Below are 27510 nucleotides of genomic sequence, written 5' to 3' on the forward strand. Positions count from 1 at the left end.
AAGACATATAAAATACATTTAAAAACCAAAAAACACCACAAATGCATACAAAAACAGATGGTGGGCCCCCTCCAATTTCCCCAATCATGGTATAAAACAAAGCAGAACAGAAGGGGTAGGTTGGGGCCACAGTTTATAATAATCTGGTGACGGCGCTTATAGGGAGGCAGATTATTACTTTGCCCCCCCTGGCAGGAGACCAGTAGGGAGGCTCCTAAAACTATCAAAGACTGGCCTCAACTGTACACCTGGTGGAACATCTCTGTCTTACAGGCCCACTGAAAGCATATAAGATCCTGGCAGGCCTGGGTGTCCTCTGGCAGAATTCCACCAGGTTGGGGCCAGGTCTGAAAATGCCCTGGCCCTGGTCGAGGCCAGCTGGGCCTCCCTGGGGCCAGGGACCACCAGTAAGTTCTTATTTGCTGATCTTAATGCTCTCAGGGGTACATATGTGGAGAGACGGTCCCGCAGGTTTTGGATGTTTAAAAGCAATAAGTAGCTCTTGTCATTGGGTTTTCTTTACTCACCTTTTTTCAGGGCTTCCTCCTCTCATTAAGAAGCCTCAATATTTAAGTATTTGTACCAGTGCACAGCAAACACACACACATACAAAAAAACAAGTGCATCTCAAGCCGATCTTGGACACACTGGCTGGCTTGTCTGAAGACACAGGCTGCTAGCTAGGGGCTAAGTTCCAAAGGGCCAAGAGCCCATTGGCTTTTGATGAAGGGTTCGTGCCTCTGACCATGCCTAACCTTTATAAGGTACCTAGAATAGAAAAGGAGAAACAATCCTCAGTAGAGATGTTACCCAATAGGCAAAAATGTTCTTCCTCGTATTATTTCCCTCTCTTCTTATGACTAAATAAATCCATGGCCAAAAAATGTTAATCACACATAAATCATATTTGTCTGTACTAATGTGTTCCTTGTTATTCTCCACCCCCATACCTAAACAGAGTGCCGATGTCATAATCATGCCGATAGCTGCCATTTTGACCTGGGTGTCTGGCTGGCATCAGGAAAGCAAAGCGGAGGTGTCTGTGACCACTGCAAACACAACACAGAGGGCTACCGATGCCAGAGGTGCAAGCCTGGTTTTTACAGAGATAGAGGAAAACCCACGTCTTCCCCAGAGATTTGCAAGCGTAAGTTATTTTTGCCCAGGGTAACAGAAAAGAAGAATAGATGCAGTGGAGATAAAATGTATCCATTCCTCACATTAAAAGTTATTTTTAAAGCATACTGGTTGCCTTTCAAGGCTTAAAAACGGCATCCATGGCTACATCTAATCCAAGTTGACTGGTCTATGGCTTTTACATGTTGTTTCCTTAATAATGTACCTATTCCTCTCAAGCAGCAAGCTCTGGAGTCAGCAATCTCTTACTTTAGGGTTTCCACAATAGTAAGCAGCCCAGATTTGATTAGCTAGGCCTGGCCCCCTGGGATGTTATCCATTCCTTGAAATCTCCGGAGAAATTTTGCATTAAAAACTCTTTAAAGAAAATTAATAAGGCAACGAATGAACAGATCAACACATGAACATTGCAAAACAGCGCTCTTTTGTCAGGCATTTGCCAATCGTATTCTGAGATTTTTATCAGAGGGGCAGTAGAAATTTTTTTAATGCTAAATTTATATTGGCTGTTTAATTTACTATATTTTTATGGTTTTACCTTTTGTAAGCTGCCTTAAATGCAGAACAAAGAAGGGTACAATTTTTAACAGATATATAACAGAAAATACATTCTGAAAAGTAAACTGTGTAAGCACGGAGAAGGGCAAGACTGAGGTTGGCATATATGTCTGTCGTTCCTCTTGTGAAATTGTGCTCCTTTTCCCCATTTTTAAAAATTATTTTATTTTTTCTTTAATTGGGTGACATCCCTTCTAGTGTGCTGCTGCTGCTTTGATATATCAATCCAGGTTACATATGCTTTACTTCCTGCCATAGCCAAGACCCTGACAGAGTTTAAGCTGCCTGTTCACAGCCCTTTCTCTGTTTCTGCTCTTTTGTGTTTGCCTTTCCTGAATGCTAGTGCTGGCTCAGCCCCCATGGCCCCCTGCTCATGGACTTTTAACCTTTCATGAAAGCAGACTGAATGAGGTGCTGCCTCAAAAACCTATTGGAGTGCCCCACCACATTGGGTGACACACCTATGGATTTCTCTGATAGTTTTATTCTATTCTGAGAAGTCTTGATGAAAGCAAAGCTTTGTAAAGTCACTGTTCCACAAGATTAAGTTTCAAGTCTTATAGCGGTTGAAAGATTCTGTGTCCAAGTTCTGTAGTCTGACAGTGGAGCAAAGGTTCTGTAATCAACATGATGTATTATTAGATAATCACTGAAGGAAGAAACCTTAGAGAACAACAAAGTAAAGCTTTCTGAGGAATCAACCTGTGTAAATCATAGTTTAGTCTGCTGAGGTCAAACTGGATATCTGTTTTCCTCAGAGTTCACCTTCCTTCCCAGTTCTTTATTCGGAAACATTCTCTTCAAAATTCACTTGTGTGAATGCTTATGTGAGACTTTCACTTCAAATATTTGCTGAATATTTACCTTCTGTATTTGATATTGAGGTGACATTTTATTTTTGTCTTTGGTAACACATGCAGTGGTATTTCGTTTCAGGAACAATTCAGGTACTAAATTGCATACTCGCACCAGGAAACATGCAGATGTGCAAACTGTATGCATAGCATAGAAGAAGTGCTCACTTATGACAGCAACAGAATGCCACTTTTTACTAATTAGAACTTTAGTAATTTCCTGTAATACTGATGTGATTTTGGTATATCAGAAAGTCTTACTACAGAATTTCAAATTGAGCTATATAACTCCATTAGCACAAAAGAAAAAAATTCATTTACACTCGCCAGCTGATAGAGTTGCCAACCTTGAGGCTGTGCCTGGAGATCTCCTTGAATTACAACTGATGTCCAGAGATCAGTTCCCCTGAAGAAAATGACTGCTTCAGGGGGTGGGCATCACATCTCTGCTGACTTTCCTCCTGTCCCCAAAGTACAGCCTCCCAGGCTGAACCCCAACTCTCCAGAAAGTTCCCCATCTGGAGCTACCAGATAAGGACCATTTCTTTTGATAGCACCATAGGAAAAAAGCATGACCTGTCTTTGGAAATGTATAGAAAGAATGAGGAACATGTTTGCTTTCTAAATGTCTATGAAACACAGCACACTGTCAGAGGCAATATCTCCTGGAAATATATAAATGCCTGATGAAACAAAAATGCATCTAGTGGTATACCTTCACCATCGGTCATGCACATGTTAACCAATGTTGTATTCCTTGTGACTCTAAAAGATCCTTTGATTACATCTTGCAATATTTGTGTTTGCATATGCATACACAAAAAACTGGAGTTTTTAAAAATTTTATACATATACATTCTAATCAATATAGGTTTTATATTTGAATCAGAGACTTAAAATCATCAAGTGCTTTGAGGACTTGAACTAGATGTTAAGCAAGAGATCTGTAATTTGAATTTCTCATGTTTTTTTTTTAAATCCCACAAGACTATTTTGATGCTGTGGGAAAGAAGGTTTAACCTTTTCTCCTACACCTCTTTCAGGATATAAATAGCTCTCCACCCAAACTATAATTAGTTCTATGGAAGGAAAAGCTTGTGAGGAAAGGGTTAAATGCACCCTCCCCCAGTGACCCTTCCCAGGTCTTCAAAGCAAGCACATGGGCACTGCTAATTAGCTTTTTCTAATACAACAAAAATTGAGAAATCTTAATCACCTCTCTTGTCTCAGATCTAGATGGCTCCTAGTGTCATTGGCAAAATCACCTTATGTATTGGACCAATGATAATCTTTATTTCCTATAATTGTTGTTTAATGTTTCCCACATCCTCAGGTGGTAGATGGTCCCACTGCATTATCACAAACTGGAAAAAATGAACTGTGCAGTTCATGGTTCATTGCATTTCCTGAACCATGAACTTTCACGAACCTGCCCCAGTTCACGAACTGGTTCGTTTGGTTCGTGAAAATGTCACATCCAGGTCAGCAAATTGTCACTTCCGGGTCCGCAGAAGGTCTGCAGGAAGTCCATCCCCTGTTGCCTAGGAAACTGATTGATCGGCGCCAGGCTGTCTGCAGTGATGAACCAAAAAACAAACCAAATGAACCAGCCTAAAGTTCGTGGCGGTTCATCAGAAATGTGCTCTGACAAACCACTGGTGAACCACGAACCAGCCCAATTCGTCATGAACTATGGTTCGTATTTCGGTTCATGCCTATCTCTACTAGGAAGTAATTGAACCTATGCACTGGCAGATTTAGCACCTAACAGAACGTTAATGGTGGGCAACTAGAGACCATGCCATTGTGAGCCCTGGGGATGACTTCTGATTCCACCCATTCTGACTTTGCAGGCTTCTTTGGCTTGCCTGTAGCCTGCCTTAGATGATCTAGGACTCTGCCCCAGTGTCTTGGGTCTGCTGAGTACAAAGAGCAACAGCACATCCTTACATCTTTTCAGGACTGCTTCTTGCTAGCCAGCTCCAGACTTCTTTAGCTTTTTATGTCTAGATTCAGGCCTGCCATTTCTTTCTTTCCCTTGGTACAGACCTTCCTATAGAGAACACAAGTCTGCTCCCTGTTCAGTAGATAGAACTTGCATTCTAAGATACCCTTGACTGTTCTTCAGTTGGCTCCAAACCACAAACTCTTCATACATGGCACATATCCTGCAGGTCATGAGCTAAAGACCTGAAAATTGAGACATACCAGGAACGCATATACTCAGCTTATCTTGGCTAAGAAGCTTCATGCTAAATATGCTCTTGTTTTGATGCTGGGAAATACTGAAGAGGAAAATAACAAATTTGTCACAGCAGATTGCACAGATGTTTGTGGAGTGAGCAATGTGTGGTTCTCAGCTCCACTGTGAGAATGAAGGAAGAAATACTTGGGAGGGGGAAAATCAGAAACTCTCCCTGTCTCTCCAGTGGACACTAGGTTAGGGAAAGAAAGCAAATGGAAAAGCTGAATGAAATACTTTATTAATCCCTAGTGAAAGCCTGCTTTAAGAGTGCTCTTCCATCCAAAGCAAAGCCCCTCTGTTAAGCTGCAACATGCCCTCAGGCTCCCAAGAAGAAAAGAGCACTGGACACTGCTCAGACTCAGAAGGAATCTCTCAGCATTAGTCATAATAATTGAGCACATTCCCTCTTAATCACCAGTATGAGGGGGGAAATGTGTTGTATAACAATTTGAACACTCTGATTCTAGCTTTGCTGACTTCCTGTGTATAGGCATTCCTATAAAATCTGAGAATTCTTAGCCAAAACTATAACACATAAATATGAGGTGGCCTGGTATTTCTTATCATTTGTCATATTGCTTATCTCAGATCTTTTTTATGCTCATTTGGTACTAATGGCTAGGGCTGAATGACAGCCAGATTGCACACGTGTTTGTCTGGGTGGCTGCAGTCCAATGTTCAATCGGGTTGCTTAAATTCCATTGACTTCAGTGAGATTTAAGCAGACTATCTGTAGGATAGCATAGCAGCTGAGGATTGTACCTTCCATTCAGGTCATGTCACAGAAATGATGTGGGGGGGAGGGGGGAGAGAGTTGATTTTCAGTAATAGAAGAGGCAATAGCCTTGTGCAAATGACAGCATAAGTAGAATGAACATACGGAAGGATGTTGGGCCCATGCTCTCTGAACCTTACTCCAAACTTCCACATATTCATCTGTGCACATGTGTACTAACTACATGCACATTAGATCTTTCTACATCATCTGTGCTCTGTAAATTTTTGGGAATATAGCCCATAGACACAGAACATGTGACAGTTTGTACATGCATAGGATCTGTTCAGAAGATAGATGGGCATTTGGAGAGTGGTGAGCCAATGGATGTGATCTCAACCTCTTGCCATTCATTCTGTCTACATTGTCATCTGTCCAGGAAAAGCACTAGCACAAATTGCCAACTTGTTAGAACAGATAAAGAAGCAGAAGCTCAGTGCCTAAGTCAGGGCATCTCTAGGGGTTTCATCTTGGTCTAAAAATGCTACTTTCCATTTTGCCTGTTTTCAAATTTGACTTGAAAGGATACTCATAAAAAAATTAAAAATGTTACTAAGGAATTTTAAAGGTAACAATGTTATCAAAAATACAGAATACTGTACATATGAATCCATCCTAAAAGAGACTAAAATGCTTATATCTTTTCAATTTCATGTGAAATTGCTTTTCACTAATTCAGGTTGTTAATCTGAACTGCATATTCTGACAGGCAGCAACTCTGTAAATTATCACACAAATAGCTGACCCAATACAATACCTGACATTTCCTAGTAATGACATTTTCTGGAAATGTCAGGAAATGTCTTTCCTGACATTTCCAGATCCCCCCCCCCCCAGTAAATATCAGAAATATCTGGAACTGTGTCAGGAAGCCTTTCACTATTCATATCTGATCCATGGTGCGATGATGGCCCTTTAAGATTTAAAAATCCTTTATTTTTACGGGAAGACTTGGCCTCTGAACTCCAGAGGCCAGTCTATCCCTATTGGAAAAAAATGGCCTTTTAAAGTCTGAGGAGAAGATGTGCCCCTGAACAGCTGAGGGTCCTCTAAATCAGTGTTTCTCAACCTTTTTCCGACCGTGGCCCCCTTCCAACCTTGTTTCCTTCCTGTGGCCCTACCGGTATAAAGGTAGCTATTTTATATGCCAATAAAGGTGTTGTACTTGAAGGTAGCTATTTCAATGTCTTGTTTGTAAATAGCCAAGGAACAAATAAGCATAAACAGCCACACAAAATGCACACATGCAGTTCTTATTAGGAAACTGAAATTTTTACCTGTGACCCCCTTGGAATATCCTGGGGCCCCCTGGGAGGCCATATGGCCCCAGGTTGAGAACCACAGCTCTAAATAACAGGCAATATAACCAGCCTCCAGATTTGGAGGCCAGGTCTACCTTCTGTTGAAATTAATGTTCCTTTAAAGCTTAGAGCAGCATTACTTTTAATGGCCAAGCAGCAGCAAGCCTAGCTGGAGGCTCTCCCCTCTCCCATCCCCAAGCAGGTAGCAGTAGTGGTGAGAGAGGAGGCAGAGCTGCCTTGGCCATTGGAAGTTTAAAGGGCTATTATTTTCAATAGGAGGTAGACATAGCTTATGAATCTAAAGGTCTGGTCTACCAGTCATTGAAAGTAATGCTTCTTTAAGTGCACACCTCTTGTCAGAGATAGCACCTTTGGACCTTATGCATGCAAAACAAGTGCTTTACCACTGAACTATAGTGTCTTCCCAAGATCTGTTTTCATAGATGCAGAGGAGTAGCCGTGTTAATCTCTAGTAGCAAAATCAAAAAGAGTCCAGTAGCACCTTTAAGACTAACCAACTTTATTTGCATCTCTTGATCATTTGGGGCTGTGCTGGAAAACTGTCAGGGCAATCCTATACAGAATTATTCTACTCAAAACCTATTGAAATCAATCGATTTAGATGGGAGTAACTCTGTATAGGATTGCACTGTCAATCTTTCTATTAAGAATGATCCATGAGAATGGTTAGTACATTCCATACTGGGCATAATACATGTTGCATTTAAGAATTGTTTGGTTGCAGAAGTCCTACTTGTATAGATGACTGTGGGATTATAAAACTCAGTTGCATTCCACACTTTCTCATTTAGCTTGCTCCTGCCAACCAGTGGGCTCCATGAACACAACCTTCAACCAGAGCTGGAGATGCCACCCAAAGACAGGCTTCTGCTTCTGCAAGCCAGGTGTTGCAGGGCCAAAATGTGACAGGTGTCTCATGGGATACTGGGGCTTTGGAGAAAATGGCTGCCAACCTTGTGACTGTGCCAGGGACTGTGACAAGCACACGGGAGAGTGTCTTGATAGGTATGCAAATTCCTTATTGTGAGCAGGTTTGGGTACAATTTCCTAGGCTTTTAACTCTAATTGAAAGAAGGGTTAGAGTTGATTCACATGGTACGAAGTCCACGTTGAGGACATGGCTGCAATGAGGTCCTTCGATTAGAAGCATGCCTGGAATTCCATGCTGAAAACTCAGTTCCCATGTGTATTGAGGACAGTTTGGTTTGGAATGCATGATGCATAGGAAGCCTCTGAAGCCTTCCCCCAGTGCCCCCACTGAGGAAACTTTAGTGTGGGCATCAATATATGTAAGTTTCCCCAGCGGACAAACATCAGCGCCAGGGGGCTATTCAAAGTTGGGGAAATGGTAATAGTGGGGAAGCTTCTTCTTCCCATGTGCCATGATACCATTCAGATTTGCATATCTGGAAATCAAGTTCCCAGCAGGGAGCTCCCAGGACATGTCTGCTGAAAGTCCATATAGACAACACATGGAGTTGGCCTCATTGAATCATATAATTACTGCAGACATCATCTGATACAATAGCTTCATACACTGCTTTTATGAATGACCATTAAAGATATTTCTTGCCATGGTTCAGTGATATGTTGATCAAGAGGTAGTCCTTCAGAATTGCGTGTTATGGCCAATAAAGTTGTTCCAAAATGCAGTTCCATATCCTGAGGTTGCCAGAAAGTTAACCATTACTACTAATTTATGTGGAGCTGAAAAGTTGTGAACGAACAGGAGTTTTGAATGAACTCAAGATCCTTCTTAGTAGTCTGGATAAAGACAAGGTTGTCTTTGATTAGATACATCAAATGCTGCTGCAGTGCTTGACTGAGTGATCCTTGGGGGTCTTTTCCAGCCTATATAATTGCATATTTCTGTATAAAAGTTAGCTAGGGATTGGCTATGACAAAGATTCAATGTTTAGGCTGCCTGGTGATTAAATGTTACATTCTATAATCTGAGCACCTTTTCTGCTCTTTCCATTCTCCTCTTCCCAGTTATGACAATCAGGCTTTTTTTGATGTTCCCATTGGTGGAAGAATCCCTGACCTCATCCAAACACAAGTCAATGAAAGTGAAGATGAGTGGCAATGGAATGATCATGAGCAGGGATTTTCTGCCTTAAGACATCCAGGTATGTATTTGTGTTCTAGCTGTTACCCAAATGGCTACATGTGTTTGTTCTCTGGCCCCAGAAACGTCCTTCTGAGCACATCCAGAGTGCAGACCGGCACCACTAGGGTTAACTTATATTGGGATCTTTTCTTATATATACAAGGCCCTGTGGGTTGGATTTATATTAATGTGAGATTTGAGGAACAGCAAAAAAAAAAAACTCAAGCATGATATGGGGTTTTACTACTAATAGACAAACAATGGGATTGCTATAAAGGTGCAAACTAAGAGGTAGACTACACATAATAGAACAAGGGGTTCACTTTTACACACTCCATGTCATAAAGGATCATACACATACAATACTGGAAATGCTAATATTGACTACCCTAAATGAACCTGATATTCTTAAGAGTCCTGATGTACAGGTAAGTGTGAGCACGATAATAAAGCATACCACCTGTCCCGATGAGTGTGGGTCCAGGGTGGTGATGTCCAAACACTCCAGAGACATGCAGAAGTGCAAACACATGCACACAATGGCTGAGCACAAAAAGCACTCTATGTACCTGTTGTGGATGCTAGATTTATATTAAAAGTATATGCATAATATGTAAACTATGGAAATTAATATAGACACTGGGTATTGGAAATCTGGGTTGTTATGGATGCAGCGGGGAAATGAGGGGGGTGCAAGACTGATTAGAGAAAAGGCTGAAAATAGACAGAAATCTGGATACCTGGGGACTAAAGTCTGTAGATTTCCATGGCAAAGATACTTACCTCTTTTAAAATCAGTTGTTTGATATGATAACATAAATGAAACCTGGGAGGATGAGAATGGGCAACTGTGTGGCAATTCACTAACCTTGATAGTTTTGATGTACAAATTAAGCTGAGGCACAATATAACATACGTTAACACAAGTTGTGGGAAACTTTGAAATTCATCAGACTAAGTGATTAAACATTCTATTTTAATATAACATGGAAATCCACTTCATTGAGATGATTTAAATATAGCTAGACAGCTGAGACCAAAGGCAGGCATTATTGCAAAAACAATTGCAAGGAGTGGGGAGAGTGAGGCAGGAAAAGTCCATTTGCTTCAAGCTGTTGCATTTCCCATGCCCACAGAGGTCATGCCCGCAGAGTGCTGCCTTCCCCATTGCCTTTTGTGGTTTTTAATATCTGCCCAGGGAGCTAGGCTGTGCTCAGAGATCAAACTTATTCTATCACTTGCTCTATACACGTGCTCTCTAGGACAGTCTGAGTGATTTGAAAAAACAAATATATGAAATCTGCAATTATTAACCCTGGGCTTTGCCATAAAATCAGCCTGCAGTTGATACATAGCTCAGGAAAAAAGAAGTTTCCCATTCATACTTTTGTTTGCAGGTATGGCAGTGGTACCCCATAAATATAAATATAAATATAAATATAAATATAAATATAAATATAAATATAAATATAAATATAAATATAAATATAAATATAAATATAAATATAAATATAAATAAGTATCTGACCATGCACAAAGGGGGAATAAAGATGTTATATATAATTGTGGAATGAATGCATTCCAATCCACCCACACACACAAAAAACCCACTTTGAGTTCAATGGCAACTCATAAAGATGATGACATCTTCATTTGCCCATGAATCTCAAACCAAACATGGAGTGCATAGTCACAACTAGGGTTTCCACCAGCCCCCTCTAGTTCCTCTCACCTGGCCTGGGCGGGGGGAGTACTCCCGTGTCCCCCTGTTACGCCAGAAAATGAAGTCATTTTCTGGCAAGGCAGGAGAGTGTGGGAAGACAAGCATGAGACATACCAGCTGGCCTGGGTATGCTTCTCTTGCACTAGGCCAGGTGTGCTCTGAGCCACTGGGCTGGGCCCATTCTCTGATTTTTGCAGGGGCAAGGTAGGAGGAGGCAAGCCAGGGGCTCTGCTCATGGCAAGCCTCTTTTGATGCCCCTGCCCCCTCCCAGGAAGCCATCTAGGTCTGCCTAGTGGGCAGGCCACCCTTTGGGGGATATATTTCAAACTTGTTTGACCTTTATCATCATCCCTATAAATAAAGTTGCTTTGATTGGTAAGCACGTGCTCTTCACACACACTTGAACATATAAAAATATACTCTGTGCATAAAATGCCTGATATTGAAATAAATGAGCAATTTCATGCAGAGTTTGGGATTAAAAACTTTGGGTATTGCCTTACATCACTTGCACTTGTAGGATAATGAGCTCTGCTAAGTTAATTTAAAGACTTCAGATCTTAAGTAGGATCACAATTCTAAATAATACTCATCAAAAGCATTGAGGCTTGCTCCACTAAAACAATGCACATCAAATCGCAGGGGAGTGCCATTTCTATGCAGAAAAAGGCATAGGAAGGGGCTCATTCTGCCATCACAGCTATAATCCAAAGAATCCCCCTCTGACTACCACTTTTACTTGCAATGAGACATCAAGAGACCATATCATAGATCTCTTGCATCACATAAACAGAGAAATCCCAAGCAGAGTTACTCTAGTCTAAACCCATTGAAACCCAGAACTGCTTTTGCTGGACTTGAACTTAGACGGAATTATTCCACAAGACAGAACATTCGTATTTTACATGACAACGGCAGCAAGAATATCGTATGCTCAAGTGTGGAAGACACAAGAAGTGCCGTCTGTAAAGAACTGGATACAAAAATTACTACGTATGGCTGAAATGGACAAATTAACAAGAAAGCTAAGAGAACAAAATCCAGAAGAATGTTTTAAAGACTGGGGGAAATTGAAACAATATATAGAAAGAAAGTGGGACGTAAAAGGGGAGATATGGGCATTAGATAATTTTTAGTTTTTGATTAAGGGAGGAGTTAGTGATCATTACAAGGGGGAAATATGGACAATGATGTGAAATAGTAACTGAGTTAAGAGAACAATTTATTTGCTAAATAGCCAAATAATATTAAACAGAGTAGTTAGATATTGGGTTGGAAAGCTGTTGGAAGTCTATAGTAGAAAGGGGGGAGGGAAAGGGTGGGGGAACAGATTAAGAATGGGCAGATTTGGGAAATGTAAACATTTATATTATACTCACCTAATAAAAAAAAATTTTAAAAGAAAGAAAGAAATCAATGGGCTTAAACCAAAGTAATTCTGCTTAGGATTGTGCTATTAGTTTAGTTCTCCTCCCATCTTTCTTCTTCAGTAAGAGTGATCATCTAGTTGTGCCTGAGAGACATCATTTTCTAATATGCCCTCAAACCTATGGATTTTTACTCAGAAGTAAGTTTCATTGAGTTTGAAGGGACGTACATCAAGTAAGCACGCAGAAGATGGCAGGCTTCATTTGTTAGTACTAGTACTGACCCAAAGGAAACGAGCCTGTTCAATTTCCAGAAGCACTTTGCTTCTCAAAAGTGTCCCTGTCCAAGTACAGACAAAGTCTGGAGCTGTTTAGAATGTGAAATGATTTTATTTGTACCAGTATCTGATTTCGAAATTCATATGTTCAATATCTTATTTTTTTGGATTTACATGTTTGTAAATTTTATGGCATTTTATCGTTTTATTTTAAACCAATTGGAGCACTGATATATAACAAATATTTTAAAGGAAATAGCAATATGTACATGAAAAATGTACATGAAAATTATTTTATTTCCCTCCCCCTCTTCTTTCACAATGTGATGTGTACCTTTGACATATTGGCTGGTGATTTCCTGCCTAGAAAAGTGTGTGTGCAAAGAAAGAATACTAGGAAGTGTCACCAATTTCTGCCAGATGAAATATGACTATGGTAAGTAATGTGAAACACTTTCTGTCATTTAAATGGGAGAGAATACTGAAGCACTAGAACCTCTTCTGATCGCTTACCTTCCAAAAATAAAATGCTTGATCAGGGAAACCTAAATTCTGCAGCCAGAAAGCTTAAATTGTTGGGGCTTATTCTCAGGACCACAGGCAGAATGTTGACATCTCAGGGCCATCAGTTAGCCCAACAGCTGATCACTTCTTTTAAGATTTATATACATACTTGTGTATGATAGCTACTGTACATTACTTGTTAATATTGCTTGCTATTATTTGCTAATATTGCTATTCCATATGACATCACCATACCCTACCCCATGAATCACCTAGATCAGGCAACCCTATTTATTATACATATCCCCGTCTTTATCTGTCTTACTCTGGGTATGTTCTATATGATCCCCATGCAAATAGCTTGGAGGAACTAGTCCTGCTTAGCTTCAACAATAGAACCTCTTCGTGAGATTTCTAATGCCTTGGCTGCTAAGATCTCACCCACAAACCTTACATTGCGTAGCCACCATGATATAAAATATTCAGGGGGAGTTTATAAAATTTTGCATATTTTGCATTCATTCACAAATCTAAAGTTTTATTCTAAACACAACCATTAGCCGATGAAGAATTTTGACCATTTTTGATAGCAAGAACCAGATTTTATACTGACCAGCAAAAAAAAAATGATCTAGGATGCCTTCAACTTCAGCATAATGTGCAGAAATCAGTCACTGAAGCTTTTCACTATATGGATTTAAAGCACTGCTGTCCACAAAATGATGCTGCTATTAACAACACAGGAACAAGAACCAGTAAAGAAGCTGGCAACCCTAGATAAAAATGTTACTGATGGATGAGAAATCATGATGTATGGAAGAACATGAGTGAAAGCCAATAAGGAAGGGCTATAGATATGCAGCAGCTCTACTCTTTTCACAAGTTTCCCCATTACCATGAGGGTTAATAAGCCTGATTGTTTTTAGAAATAATAGCTAAGATGCACAGAAATCCAAATTCTGTGATAGAACTCTGAAGACAAACGTTCCTGCTAATAAGAAGTTTCATGTATCTCGTAGTGGTGCTTCTGAGGTCTGCCCATTAGCACAGTAACATACGTTCAGTTGATGCGTGAGTAAAATTAACAGTGTTTGCATTCTTCCTTTCTGGTAGTTATAAAAGCAAAGATTCTTTCAGCTCATGACAAAGGAACTCATGCAGAAGTCATAGTAAAAGTGAGGAAGGTTCTCAAATCAGGCAACGTGAAAATCACTCGGAGTAACAGGAGCATCTATCCGGAGTCTTGGACCAACAGGGGATGTACATGCCCTATTCTCAACCCTGGTTAGTATGTTTTGTTTGTGACATTGTTTCTGCAGAAAAGGAGTGTTTTGCAGATTTTTTGCCCGAAGCATCATCTGTGCAGGTCTTGCTGTACACAAAATTCATCCAGTGCTTTGCAACATGCTGTCACTGCATGAAAAATCCATGGGCACAATCCAGTTTCTTCTGTACATGAAGGGCACTATGTGGAGGACCTCCTTGTAGTACATACTGTAGAACATACTGCATCTCACACTGTTGCAGTCACAAGGTATGATGCAGAAAACTAGGTACATCATAAAGAGAGGTGGGATATAAATATAATAAATAAATCCTGTGAAGTGTGCTGATTCTGTCCTGGACACAATGAGTGTATCTAGTCCGTTATCGCAAGCTGAGGCCATTCCAGTACCTCAGCAGCTTCTGGTGCACAGACAGCTTTCAGCTGGAAAGCCAGCACAGTGTAATGGTAGTAGACGAGATATTAGATGCAGACTAAGTAAACCCAGGTTCATACCACTCTCACACAGCCTATCTACCCATGGGCGATGGCCCAGTGGTACAGCATGCAGAAGATCATGTGTTCATTCACTGCAGCTCCAGCTCCAGATGACATATACAGCTGCTGGCAGTCATTGTTGAGCTAGGTGGACCAATACATGACTTGGCATAAGGCAGTTTGATAATATTCAGAGTCGCTATGACAACATGCTTTGGACTCTGGGAGCAGCAGGCCACTGATTCATATAAACGCAGCACAGGAAATCCTGGAACAGATAATTGATTAAAGCTCCACCTTGGAAAGTGAGTCGTGCCTGAAATGACAGAATGAACTCTGTTTCAATGGATCTGCTTTCAGTGCAGGGCTGCGCATGCAGATCTTTTAGTGGGTAATGGCTCTAGTGCGTTTCAGACAGCAAAGAGCAAACTGGAGCCCTTCTGACAAGTGGATCTACTCATGATGAGCAAGCACTGCAAAGACTACTGCTTCACACAATGCTTCCATTGTCTCTGTGGTTGTGTAAATTGCAAATTCATAGGAGGAGGGATAGTTCCCCCCCCTCCCGTCTTCCGGAAAAGGACTCTTAATGTTCATGTGGGTTACCCTGTCACAAGGTGGTTCACATTTGTTCCACGTTAGGTCAGTGTGAGATAATGTTAAAAATAACTAGCCATATTAAAACAGTGTACAATTTGCTTCAGATGACTGGTTGGGTTCTGTAGCATAACCACCATCACAGAGACAGAGTATTTTGCATTATTTCTTCCAGCTGAACTGCTGTGCTCGGAAATTAGATGCACCATGTTCTTCAAACCAAAGCCTGGGAATATTCTTTGAACCGTATCTTCCCTTTAAAATCAAAGTGACCAGAGAATGCCGTGGTTTACTTATGTGGTCCATTAGGTTAGAATGAACAGGCTTGCACCATCGAGATTCACAACTGTCTTGCCTTCTTCCCTTGATCAGTCACTGCCAGATGATTCATCCTGTGTAACTTAATTACTCGTCCACACTGGCTGGGGGGAAAAAAGTAGTGCCTTTATAACCTAATCAGTTACTACGATTAGTTTGAGACAATCTTCCTCTAAATGACTGTACAAATTCTGTCAGGTGTTGCCACTCATGGTGTGTTCAAGCATTACACTTTCACCTCTGGCAAACAAGTTTTGCTGTCTTTTGTGTTGCTTCAAAAACCTATAAAGCCAGTTCATCCAGAAGCCATGGTGGGTCATTAATTAACTAATTACATTTTTATCCCACCCTTCCTCCAAGGAGTTCCGAGTGACGTATACAATCCCCTAACTCCTATATTATATTTTCACAATGTTCCTGTGTCTTAGATTGTTCTAAATTACCAAGTATACTTTATGCCTGAGTGGGATCTGATCCTGCGTCCAAGGGCATACATAGAAATCTTTTCACTGCAACTTGCAGATGCAGTAAATCCAGGGAGGGGCTGTGGCTCAATGGAAGAACCTCTGCTTTGCATGCAGGTCTAATCCTTGGCATGTCCATCAGGCAGTAGGTGATGTGAAAGACCTCTGCCTGAGATCCTGGAGAGCCACTCCCAGTCCGAGTAGATGGGCCATTGGTCTGGTTCACTCTAAGGCAGCTTCATGTGTGTTCAAATTTAGGACACCCACACCACACCCACACCAGTCTGATGCTCTAACCAGTACGCCGCACTGACTCTCATGTGCACCATATGAGATGTGAAACCTCTCTCAAAACCACATTCAGCGCTTTTAAAATCTATTGTTTGAGGCCAGGCTGATGTTGTATTACACCATCCACCTTGTTTCTCGGTACAGCAACTCCCTTTGATTCAGTAACCTTTTGCACCAGTCTTCTTTCAGGTTTGTTTTTCAGTAAACAGAGGCTTCCTGTTTGCACAAAAGCACTGATCCCACAACCTTGTGGGCTGAAACCAAATAATGTTTGATAGAGTGCTGGGCTTGTATTGGCAAGTTTGTGGGTGAGTTTGTGTCCATCTCAGAGGACTAGAGGCATTCTTTTACATTCACATTCTGCCCTTTATGAAAAAAAAATCTCAATATTTGAGCAAAAGCATCTTTTGATACTGAACTGAATGAAGCTTCTTGAATGTGAATCAGATAAATGGGTTTACACATGCCTCATATTATATTGTAGTTTTAACATTGCTGGTCATCACAGATTTTGTTAATGCCAGTTAGTAAAGTTACATAGAGCCAAGTACAACAGCTATTTTTTGCAGCAGTTATAGTACACATTATAATTATTAAGAGGTAAGAGGAGTAACATTCATCATATTTATATCCTACTCTTTCTCCAAGAGCTCCAAAGAGTTATACATGAGATTATTCCATACTTGCACCAACCCTATGAGGCAAGTTAGAGAGAAAGTGACCTGCCCAAGGTCACACTATGAGGGTTGAACTATACCTTTCACTTTTCCAGGTCTGTCCTTGATCTAGTCAACTAACAACACATTTGGAAGTTATGTGCTTGGAATTCGGTTCTCAAGTAGATGGGAGCCTGATTTGGATTCAGATCCCAGCATTCAGGGAGAAGGGCTCAAGCATCCCTCCACACCGGTTTCTTGTATATTAAATAGCAGCCTCCCAGCATCATTTCCAGTTGGGGGAAATGGCTCTAAGAAGAAGGCGCAAGCCCGCTTTTTCTGTTTGCCATGATCACTAAGTGCCTGGGAACTGAGTTCTGATCATGGAACTTCTGCACGTCATCTGTCAGCCAGACCTGGGAACAAACAAGAGAAAAGTTTAATGTGTTATTAATGTGTCGTGAGCTTTATGATTATGCAGGAATTCGAACCCAGGTCTCCTAAGGTCAAGTCCAGCACTTTGTTCATTTCATCTCACTGTGTCTGAGCCACTAATGTATCAATCAGAGACCTGTGAGACACTGAAATATTTGTTTATCCACACTCATCTCATACTTCCCAATACTTTAATCCACTTTGGGTGCACACCCCATTCTCTTTCTTTCTGGCAATCCACAAAGTACTGCTTCCTGTCCCTTTGTTTTCAGTAAGAGGAAAGGTGTCTTTGGGAAGGGACAAGGAAATAATCCACACTCGCCTCTGCTAGTCCAGTCTGGCTCTGCAGTCGACAGTGTTTTCTGCTGTGCACAGCAGTCTGGCTCCCGGCCCAACTGTCTCTGTGGCATTGTACTGCATGTTCTTCCCTGGCTGGTGACAGGAAGTTCATATCTAATCTCATGGCCTTACAGTTTAATCATAAAACTAAATTTATGGTGTGGTGCCATGGAATTACAACATGGATTTCTTTTTAAATCTTGCTTGCTTTCTGTGTGAATAATAAAAAGACAGAAATGTAGAAACAAGTCAAAAGAGCCATTTTCCCTTTATGCTCTAAAGGTGAAGTAGGGCTGGAAAGATCAACAGACTGCCGGTAAGATTTAGCAAGTCAAAAAGCTACCCTTCATGTCTTGCATTGTTTCCAGAGTATCATGCTGTGGTATAGAAGCAAATCAAGAGTATGCCTATGGACAGGCAAACAGAGTAGTATTTGGCTATCCATATACTCCTACCTGATTTACCTGGCCATAAAAAACCTGGTTTCTTTGGGAATGGAAAGCACCTCATTGGTTTTCCTTTCCAGATCTTCTTTCCTTTAATACAGCTGATCTGCTTCTTTTGGTGCTCATAACAGCTTGATTGTCAGAACACCAGTAAGCTTTATTCAGCAAGCCAAAGACATGAAGGGCAATCAATTACATACTATGCTCAGGATTGCCCTTATCCACCATGGCAGCTGGAATTTGATCGGTAAATATCCTGCTAAACAAGTTGCAAACATTCTGTTTTCCAAAATCTGTTTAAGGCTCTCTATTTTTAATTAAGCTATAATAAACAACTCTTATGAAATATTTTAACTATTATATATAGTTTCAGGAGGGTAGCTATGTTGGTCTGTAGTAGAAGAGCAAGATTCATATCCCGTAGCACCTTAAAGACCAACTAGATTTCTAGGCTATGAGCTTTCGAAAAAGGATCTTTGACTCTCAAAAGCTCATACCCTGGAACTCAGTCTTTGAGGTATTACTGGACCCAAATCTTGCTTAATTATTATATGTGATGCTATTTTTCCAGGCAGTTGGCCGGTTCTGTTTTGATCAATTGAATGCCTAACCCTGCTATGAAGGAATGTGCAGGAGATTTGTGTTTCTAGCTGTATCCTCCCCTTCTAATATATTTCTCCATCTCAGCTTTTTGTCATCTGCAGATTCCTGGCACTTTGGCCATTTTTCTAAGTGATGGTTGAATCAGTTACTGTGCAGTTGCACAGCTGTCATTCAAATATAAATATCTCATTGGCTAAAGCTGTTGGAATATATATATCTGATTTAATATTCATTCTCTTGTATTTTCTACCCTGCACTAGAAACATACACCAGCTTAAAAGGCATTCTTAATATCCTCTCTGGACATAATCTTTGAAGTAATTGTTACATTTATATCTCTACCCTCCTACCTTCAAGGTGTTCGGAGCTGGGTACACCAAATTCTCCCGTGTCATCCTCAAAACTACCCTGCAAGCTAGGCTAGGCTCAGAGACAGTCACCTAGTTGATTTTATGTTATGGATTTGTTCCTGCGCCTCACTTAGTCCAACTCTACCCACCAGTTCTTTGCAAAATTCTAGTCAGAGTTTTCCTCTCCATTCATCCGGCTCCCTTCTGCCACCCATCTTCTTTCTAATAGGCATGGCAGATGTTTCTTATTTTCTGGGATTTTCCAGCACTCCCTGAAACAGAATCTGCACTCTGTTACAGCTCCATTGAACTCCACCTGAACTCAAGTGCCTTTTATTGTGGTGAATTTTTTGGCAATCCTAGCCTTCAGTGTATAAAAGAGAGGGAGTTCACAGAAGATAACACCATGAGTATTGCTGGCTATTGAGCAGTAGCAGGGATGTAGCCCCGAAATGTTCTGTGTTTTTCATACTTAAATAGAGCTTGCTTTCCATTCCTAATCAATATTGCCATTGTACCTTCTCAAGTGAGGTCATGGAAGCAGAAACAGTCGCAGCCACGGATGTGCTCGTCTACTTTTCTGAAGAAACAATAAATTAGGACATCCGTGTTTATTTCCCAAGACCTTCCCCTCTCCTGCACCCTCTGAATAAGACCCCTGAGCTCACCCACCACCACCACCACATTCAATTTCTATACAGCCCATCCAGAGTGGTTTAAAGGGGTGTTGTTTTTATCCTCACAACAATCACCCTGTGATGTAGGTAGGGCTGAGAGAGCTCTGGGAGAGCTGTGACTGCCCCAAGGTCACCCAGCTGGCTTCAAGTGGAGGAGTGGGGAATCAAACCCAGCTCTCCAGATTAGAGTCCTGCTGCTCTTAACCACTACACCAAACTGGCTCTCCTGTGGTGAGTTTTATTGAGTGGGAGAAATAGAAAGAAATATCAGTGCTTTCCGTGGGTAGATGAAGCCAAGGACCTTAGACTGGATCATGATGTAGCCCAGCTGAGCCATTCATGTCCAGGTTATGCTGGTGATGGCATTCATCATTCTTGTCCAATATCCCAACCCATTGACATTATTGTTCCCAGTATAAGCTGCCTCCCTTTCACCTCTCAGCTTGACAGTTACAGAGCAGGATACAAAGAGAAACTTCTCTGCCTATAGTATGAAAAGCACTAACTGTACAGGATATGGGGCAAGAGGCTGGGAACTGTTTACCAGCAAGTGCTATAAATGAAGGGGGGAGGGAGTTCCCCCCCCTCCAACAGCCCCATTTCAGGTACCTCTCACTCTTGAAAAATAACGCTTCTAATCTGACAGGAACAGTGGCTGCATTTCCTGGACATGATTACACTATTGTGTGTGGGGGTGGGATGCTCATTGTTATACCAGGAAAAATACAGAACTAGCATTTGTTACATTTAGCAGCCACCATGCCCCAGTTCCATGGCACACACAGATGAAGCTGGCTCCTTTGGGCAGTGCAGTTCATCAGCCAATCAGAACACTAAAGTACAGCAATCATTGTGTTTATTTTGTTCCTCAGCTGAAAATACTGACTGGCAATAGAGGCCTTTGGGATCTGGCAGATTTTCTCAAAGGTGGGGGTGGGGGTACTTTTATATCATGTTGTCTCACATGCAAATATTTAGTTTGGGGAACTAAATCCAAAAGGTGAAATTTTGGAGACGGTTGACATTTATACAGAACTCTTACTGCTCTTTAAAATGGAAACATTTAATTACATTATTTCAAACATACTAGGGTGGCTAGATCAAATGCAAATGGTTGAGGAAGAATGAGAAGCTAAAGGTGTTTGAATCTGTCATTTACTAACTCAATGAAACCTGCTACCTTGGGAGTGATGTATTGTAATAAAAGACAACCTTTAAAAGGGTGTGCGCGCCAAATGCAGTAGCTTGGATCCACAAAGCGTTTCTATGGGATGGAGGATTTCCACCCCCACAAAGCATCACTTTCTCATCTTCCCTCTGCTGCAGCAGCCCAAAATGTCTGCCTCCCCCCACCCCAGTGCTCTTCCTAAGTGTACTGTCTCTCATGAACAGCATTTCAGGGAGCATTTGGGGCTTCAGCAGAAAAAGGGAGAGAAAGTCACATTTCCCAGCCTGTGGATATACTTCAGTTAGTTCCTCCCAGTTAGTTCCTCCCAGGGTGCCAGTTTTTCAAGCAACTTATGTAACTGAGTCTTTAGGAATACTGACAGACCTAAGCAAGGGATATCTCCATGCTGGGAAAACGTTCACTTGTTTATTTCAATCAAGGGCACAAAAGTAGGCTAGACTTGTCATGTGTAGGGCAGGGTTGTCAACTGGAAACCATAGAGAGCATTCCTAAGCAGGTCTACTCAGACTTCTACTTGGGCCTGTTCAATAGGATGCCCTCCCAGCAGTTTATTCTTAGGATTTCACTGTTAGTCCCTTTCTCCCACCTACCTTTATTTTAAATTGCACGCTCATTCACTTGAATTCACATTTTTCTTAGAGCTTGTGCACTCTATATACCATCAGGCATTGCTGAAAGTTTTTGAAAGCATAGCTTGTACTGTGAAAGAGAAAAGTTATTTGTATTAAGGTAGCAATGTTTGCATGCTTGAAATGGCAGCTCCCCCTGAAATACAGTGTCTGTAGGGTTTCAAAAGGGCAATCACTATTTATCATTTTATTCTAACACTTTTGGTGATTTTTTTTCCCCAGGTGTAGACTACCTGATAGCAGGACAGGAAGATACAAGGACAAACAAACTCCTAGTGAACATGAACAGCCTAGTGAAGCCCTGGAAAGCTCACTGGGGGAAGCTGGTGGCAGACATGCTTCGAACTGGATGCAAATCGTCTCACCTTTCAAAGTGAAAGCCATGAACCTTACACATTAGAAATATTGCAGTGAACAGCCTAGTTAGCTCTCTTATTGTCATTCAGCCAGTACATTCCTAGCTAAGTCAACTTTTACAGCAAGCCCATCTTCTCTCAGTATGTGGTTTAGGCAGGAATCCTGTGCCATGACTTCTTCCTTCCATGAATCAAAGGACAACTCCCTCCCCCTGCCTTCAGTATTTGTAGGATTGTGGCTAACCTCCATAGATCTCCAAAACTTTCATTCTCCATGTCCAAAAACAAGATTGCAAGCCACAATGAGCGTGGACAATTCCAAGAATCAACCTGAAGTTATTATGTAAGATTGCTGCATTAAGTATTTGTTTCTGCAGGTCATTTCCCAAAGTGTCTGTAAAGAAGCAGCGAATTTGTTGAGTTTGGGACATGCAATGGACTATGGTTGGTCTACAGTCTACAGTCAGAATGAGTCTTTGGACTCCAGTATGTTGTGCCCTCTGTTGTTTGCACCAGAGTTCTCTTAAGAAAAGTCTGCATTTTGCAAGAGAAGCAGGCTAAAGGGAGACCAGGAGCGGTTCTGTGATGCATTCTTCCATGGGTTCCACATTTGGGGCATGAGCAGCATATGCTTTTGCAGAAAATGGATTTCCCCTTTCCTCCTCCACTAGTGGGGAAAAGAGCTGGCTGGAGACCTAGGGATTATATACTTGTTGGCTAATGGACAATTTTACGGTGCTAGGGATCCACGGGTTTACCTTCTATGGGCTTCCATTCTCTCAAACCTCATTTCTCTCTCCTGCCCCACTACATCTGATTTTAAGGTTGAGCCCACCCACACCAAGGGCCTCCTCTAAGGTTGCCTTCCCACCAACATCCAATACATTAAACTAGTTTTTAAAGGGCTGCTGCTAAAAATAATTCAGTTTTACCTTGTCAAGGCAGAGCTCAGCAGCAACTTACCGTTCTGTGTACATTAAAAAAAGACTATTTGCCCTAAGCAATGCAGGTGGTGGTACAATGTGGCAAATGGGATATACTGGACTGCTGACTGAAGGGAAACAATTGCTACCTTTAGGGATAGCTGCAGGGACAATTTGACCTACTCTTTCAAAGATCATATTTAATAGTTAACATATCAAATTCTGTTCTCATAGTCTTTTCCTGTAAAGATACTCATCAGCTGGTTGCTGTTATTGGCTATAGCAGCTTGTAATGAATGATTCTCTTGTCCAGGGTCCTGAAGATCCCAAAAGGAGCCCAACACCTTGTCCCTATTGCTTGTTAATGCTGGAAAAGGAAACAAGCAAGCAGGCGTACAACACCCAGATAGTATTCCTTGCATGGAGAAACCAGTGGGTAATACTCAACGTCCTGACCAATCAGGCACACAGGAGAATGGTCTTGAAGAAGAGGGAAAGAAAGAAGCGCTTATGGCTTCTCAGCATTTACTTGTACTTTTCAGTATTATACAGAGTACAACTGCAGTTAAAATATTTCTGTGGTTTTCCATGCAGAAAGCTTACACACAGCTGTATGAATAGGAAGTGAGATCATTTACTTCAGAGGCTTAAGAGCCTCTAAATATCATCCCAGTTAGGCCTTCCCGCAGTCTCTTCCCTTGTACTTCAAGCCTGACTCTCTCCCCATCTTAAATAAAATAAAATGGAGGAGAATGTAAGCCACTTTGGGTCTCCATTGGGGAGAAAGGTGGGGCATAAATAAAGTAAAGTAAATTCAGTCTCTTGCCCCTCCCTCTGTAAAGCTGCCTGCCATTTTCTTAAAGAAATTCTAAGTAATGCATGCATAATTGAATATATGTGTAATACCTCCCCTTTAAAAAAATGATCACCTTCCCTCTAACCCCCCCCCCAAAAAACAATCAGCTTTAAAAACCTTGAAAACCTTGTTTTGAGAAGGAGGAAGTGTTAGTGACATCAGAGTTATTCCTGCCAATCAAGCATTGTGCATAACCAACTTCACCTATAAACATGCAGTGCCCACCCCCACCACATAATCCAGATAAATTGATTAATCTGTGCTAAAGACCATGAGTGCATTTCTACAATGACTTGGGTGGCGCACCCTAAGAAATCATGCTTTGAATGGCACCGTGAAGCAACACAAATCTTAGGTCTTAACTTGAATGATGAGAGAGGCCTGTCCCCCAAAGAAAAAAAAAGACTGCTAATCCAGAGCTTTAAAACAAATGCCAAGACCACGGCAATACAGCCCGGAAAATCCACAACAACCATCTTTAAAACAAAGTTTGTTACATTAACCAAATAGACTGTATGCAGAAGTCTCCCATTATAAGGTATCACATTTGTCCTAGAACCTATGAAGAATGCTTTGAATACCATTCACTTGCTGCAAAACAAATTAATTTAAGGTCACCTAAAAACGTGGAAGAGAAGAAGGGCTCAGGCTCTGGCTTAAGAGGACTGATGTTAAAGTGTCTGATGTTAAAAACATGGCTCTAGCATTTCAATTTACAATAGGCCTAGCTCTTTGACACACTATTAGCCTTTCCTTTTGTTTAAGATCCGATAGCTACTTCAGATAATCTATGAGCAGATGACATTTCTAGCTGCTCAAACCTTCTCAGCAAAATGTTATTCAAGTGAGATGCATTTTTATAATCTGTACATGTATGTTATATTGCCTGAATGTAACACAACTTCATCATGTTTTGTTCTGACCAGGAATGTTCGGTCCCCAAAAGAGCTAGGTTTAGCTAAGTCTTACTGAAGCCAAGGCTGTCTGTTCATACAAAGGAACCGTTAGACGTTCCACTTCTGTGGCTACAGCTTTCTAGATATACAGGTAATATACAGGTAGTTGATTCTATTTTGGATCATCAGCAGGAGAAATGATGACACTTTCCATACAAGCAGAACACTTGTGCTTCATCGGGAGAGAAATCAGAGAAGAGTAGGGAGTTGCTGGACCACACACTATCCACTTTTGTAAATTGCTCAGAAATGATGAGGCTGCCAGCCATCTTTTTGTACTCTTATTTCAATTTAAAAAGTAAACTAAGATATTGATACTGTTTCAAGTGCTTTTGGACTACGAGAATGCCAAGCAACACAGAACAGGAAATACGAGAAGCATCACAGCACTGTGAAGATGAGATCTGCAACTACAGAGGTTACATATATTCAGTGTACATCCCATCCAGATAAACACCATTGATGGTTTACTACATGCTGAAAAAAGTTCTTCAAAGCAGATAATGGCTTGAACCTAGTGATGAGCAAGTGGAAACTAGGGGTGTGCGATCCAACTTTCGTGATCCAGCTATATAGCTGGATTTGTGCCAATCCAGCAAAATCCATCTGTGCCAAATCGAATTAAAGAATCCCAGATAGGATCTGGGAAGCTAGATCAAAGTGAGCCAGATTAACTGGGTTAATTTGGTTAAAATTGACAACAGTTGGCTGCTTCTTCGGGCTATCTTTTATTCTTTCCTGGGCAGAGTCAGACTGGAGAGACTTAACTGGTGGTCTCTTGCCACTGAAACAGGAAGATTCAGAGAGATGTTAGGGAAAGTAGAGAATTTGACACACCATATAAGTGCCACAAACAAGCAGAGACAAAGCCTCAGAAACACTATGAAGCTAGGGAATGCTGTTGTGTTGTTCTTGTGTGTAATGTTAACACTGTAGGGGTGGGAGGGAACAGGATGGTCAGCGATAAAGGGCTGCTGTAGCCTGCAGCTCTGTCTTGAGGCTCTCTAAGCCAGTGAGAGGGGCGGTGTAGACTGCAGAACCGAGGACAGAGACTAAAGACAGACCTTGGGTTTCCCATAATTATGCCCCCCCCCCCCACCGCCACTTTCTGAGTCCTTCCTTGGGAGAGGGATCCATCTAATACTAAGTTGCAAGAACTGTTTGCTTGCCATTGCCTTGTGTTTGGTGGTTCTGCTGTGGTAGGGCTGATGATGTTCCCCTTGTCCCTGGGGTTCAGCCTGGTTTCTGTGAATGACACTGGTCATGTTGGGCTTGCAAGTGTTCTTTGCTTCAGTTTGGCATTGGAGGAATTTGCTGGTTTGACATGATTCTCAGGTTTGATGTTGTTCCACTTGCTTCACTTGGTTCGGGGGGGGGGATTTCTTCTGTTATGCTTTCTCTTGAGTTCAACTTGCATTTGGGAGTGGCCAGTGGTTGCCTTGCCCCTGTGTATTTTTCCAGCTTGGAAATTTTCCCATCATAGGAAATGGAAAGTGGCTGGGTTCAGGGTGCGCTGGGGTTCTGGGAGAGTTCCCTTGCTTCAGTTTGGTTCTGTTGGGCTTTCTCTTGCATTTGGGAGGTTGCCTTTGGCCAGTGGCTGCCTTTCCTATGTGGGTTTTGCCTGAGAGCAGCTTGGAAATTTTCCCACCATAACAACGGAGAGTGGCTTTGGGCACCTTGTTCAGGGGTCCATAGAATGGGACCTTCCTAAAACTGGGGGGGGTCTTTAGTGGACAGGGAGGAGTTGGTTTCCAGGAAAATAGGTGGTGTTTGCTTGAAAAATGACTCCCAGCCACTGATTCACCATAGAGAATAATGACTGGATAAACTGGGATTCTCTAATCTTATTGAATTTTACCCAGATTTTAGGGATACTGAATTGTTCTGGTTTTCGTAAAACCTGGCTCAACCATTTTTTGTGGGGGGTGTGTGTGTGCACACCCCTAGACATGGATGGACTTAGTGCAATTGTGCTAGCAGAAGACTACAAGCAATTCTCTCTCTCTCATGCCCTAAAATTGGTTGTACAAGACTTTGCATTAGTGAAAATGCAAGTAGGGATACAATAAGGGTGCCTTAGTGTAAGCAGAAATTTTGTGCTGCATCCATTCTACTGTTCCTTATATCTAGAAGTTCTATAGTAGTGAGGAAGCTTCCCCATCCCCCTCACTTGCTGGAACTGCTTTCATATTCTAAAATGGGGGCTAACAAAGTATCCTAAGCTGAGTTACAACCTTCTAACCCCACTGATCTCAATTAGGATTGTACTATCATGCATTCAAACAAGGCTAACTGGATAACTTCTTTTCTGTGGGCTCATCATGGTGCTCCTATAGTATTTAAAGGATAGCAGCAATACCTTGGATAAACCCACAGAAAAGGAGCTCACATACTACTGTAAAATATTAAGATATCTGTTAACACTCAGATTCTGCAAATATTATATATAACAAATCCTAACTATAAAGGCAACAAACCAGCACGATAAAGGGGGATTTCTCTTTCTGTCTCTCACACACACAGAGGGGAAAAACAGATGCGTATCAAACCATGAAAGCAGCCTCCCTTTCAAGAAGTGCTTCACACAATAAGTTGTCCTCTGTAGCCCTCAAGTGGAGGTTCTTAGCAAGTGGTCTCTGTTTCTGACATACTCACTTGAAACTCCATCCACACGGGTCACCTGCTTAAGCGCCAATGTTTATCACTTCAGCACTTTCAACACCTGTTTTGTTGACTATTCTGTACACAGACTGATAAACCTTTTCACACTGTTAGGTAAGGATATGCTCT

General features: G+C 41.5%; 1 protein-coding gene across 1 annotated transcript in view; it reads left to right on the top strand.

Moving 5' to 3' along the window:
* The window catches only part of LOC129329053 (netrin-4-like), a 75249-nt gene extending 50214 nt beyond the window's left edge, over positions 1-25035 (top strand). Inside the window, exons 5-10 of the mRNA XM_054978451.1 lie at positions 959-1147; positions 7683-7896; positions 8884-9020; positions 12737-12805; positions 13987-14157; positions 21852-25035. Of these exons, the coding sequence (XP_054834426.1) occupies positions 959-1147; positions 7683-7896; positions 8884-9020; positions 12737-12805; positions 13987-14157; positions 21852-22006 (935 nt within the window). The 3' untranslated portion in view covers positions 22007-25035. The remainder of the gene's footprint in view (positions 1-958; positions 1148-7682; positions 7897-8883; positions 9021-12736; positions 12806-13986; positions 14158-21851) is intronic.
* The last annotated feature ends 2475 nt before the right edge of the window (positions 25036-27510 follow it).

This window comes from Eublepharis macularius, chromosome 4, assembly GCF_028583425.1.
Source record: "Eublepharis macularius isolate TG4126 chromosome 4, MPM_Emac_v1.0, whole genome shotgun sequence".
Lineage (NCBI taxonomy): Eukaryota > Metazoa > Chordata > Lepidosauria > Squamata > Eublepharidae > Eublepharis > Eublepharis macularius.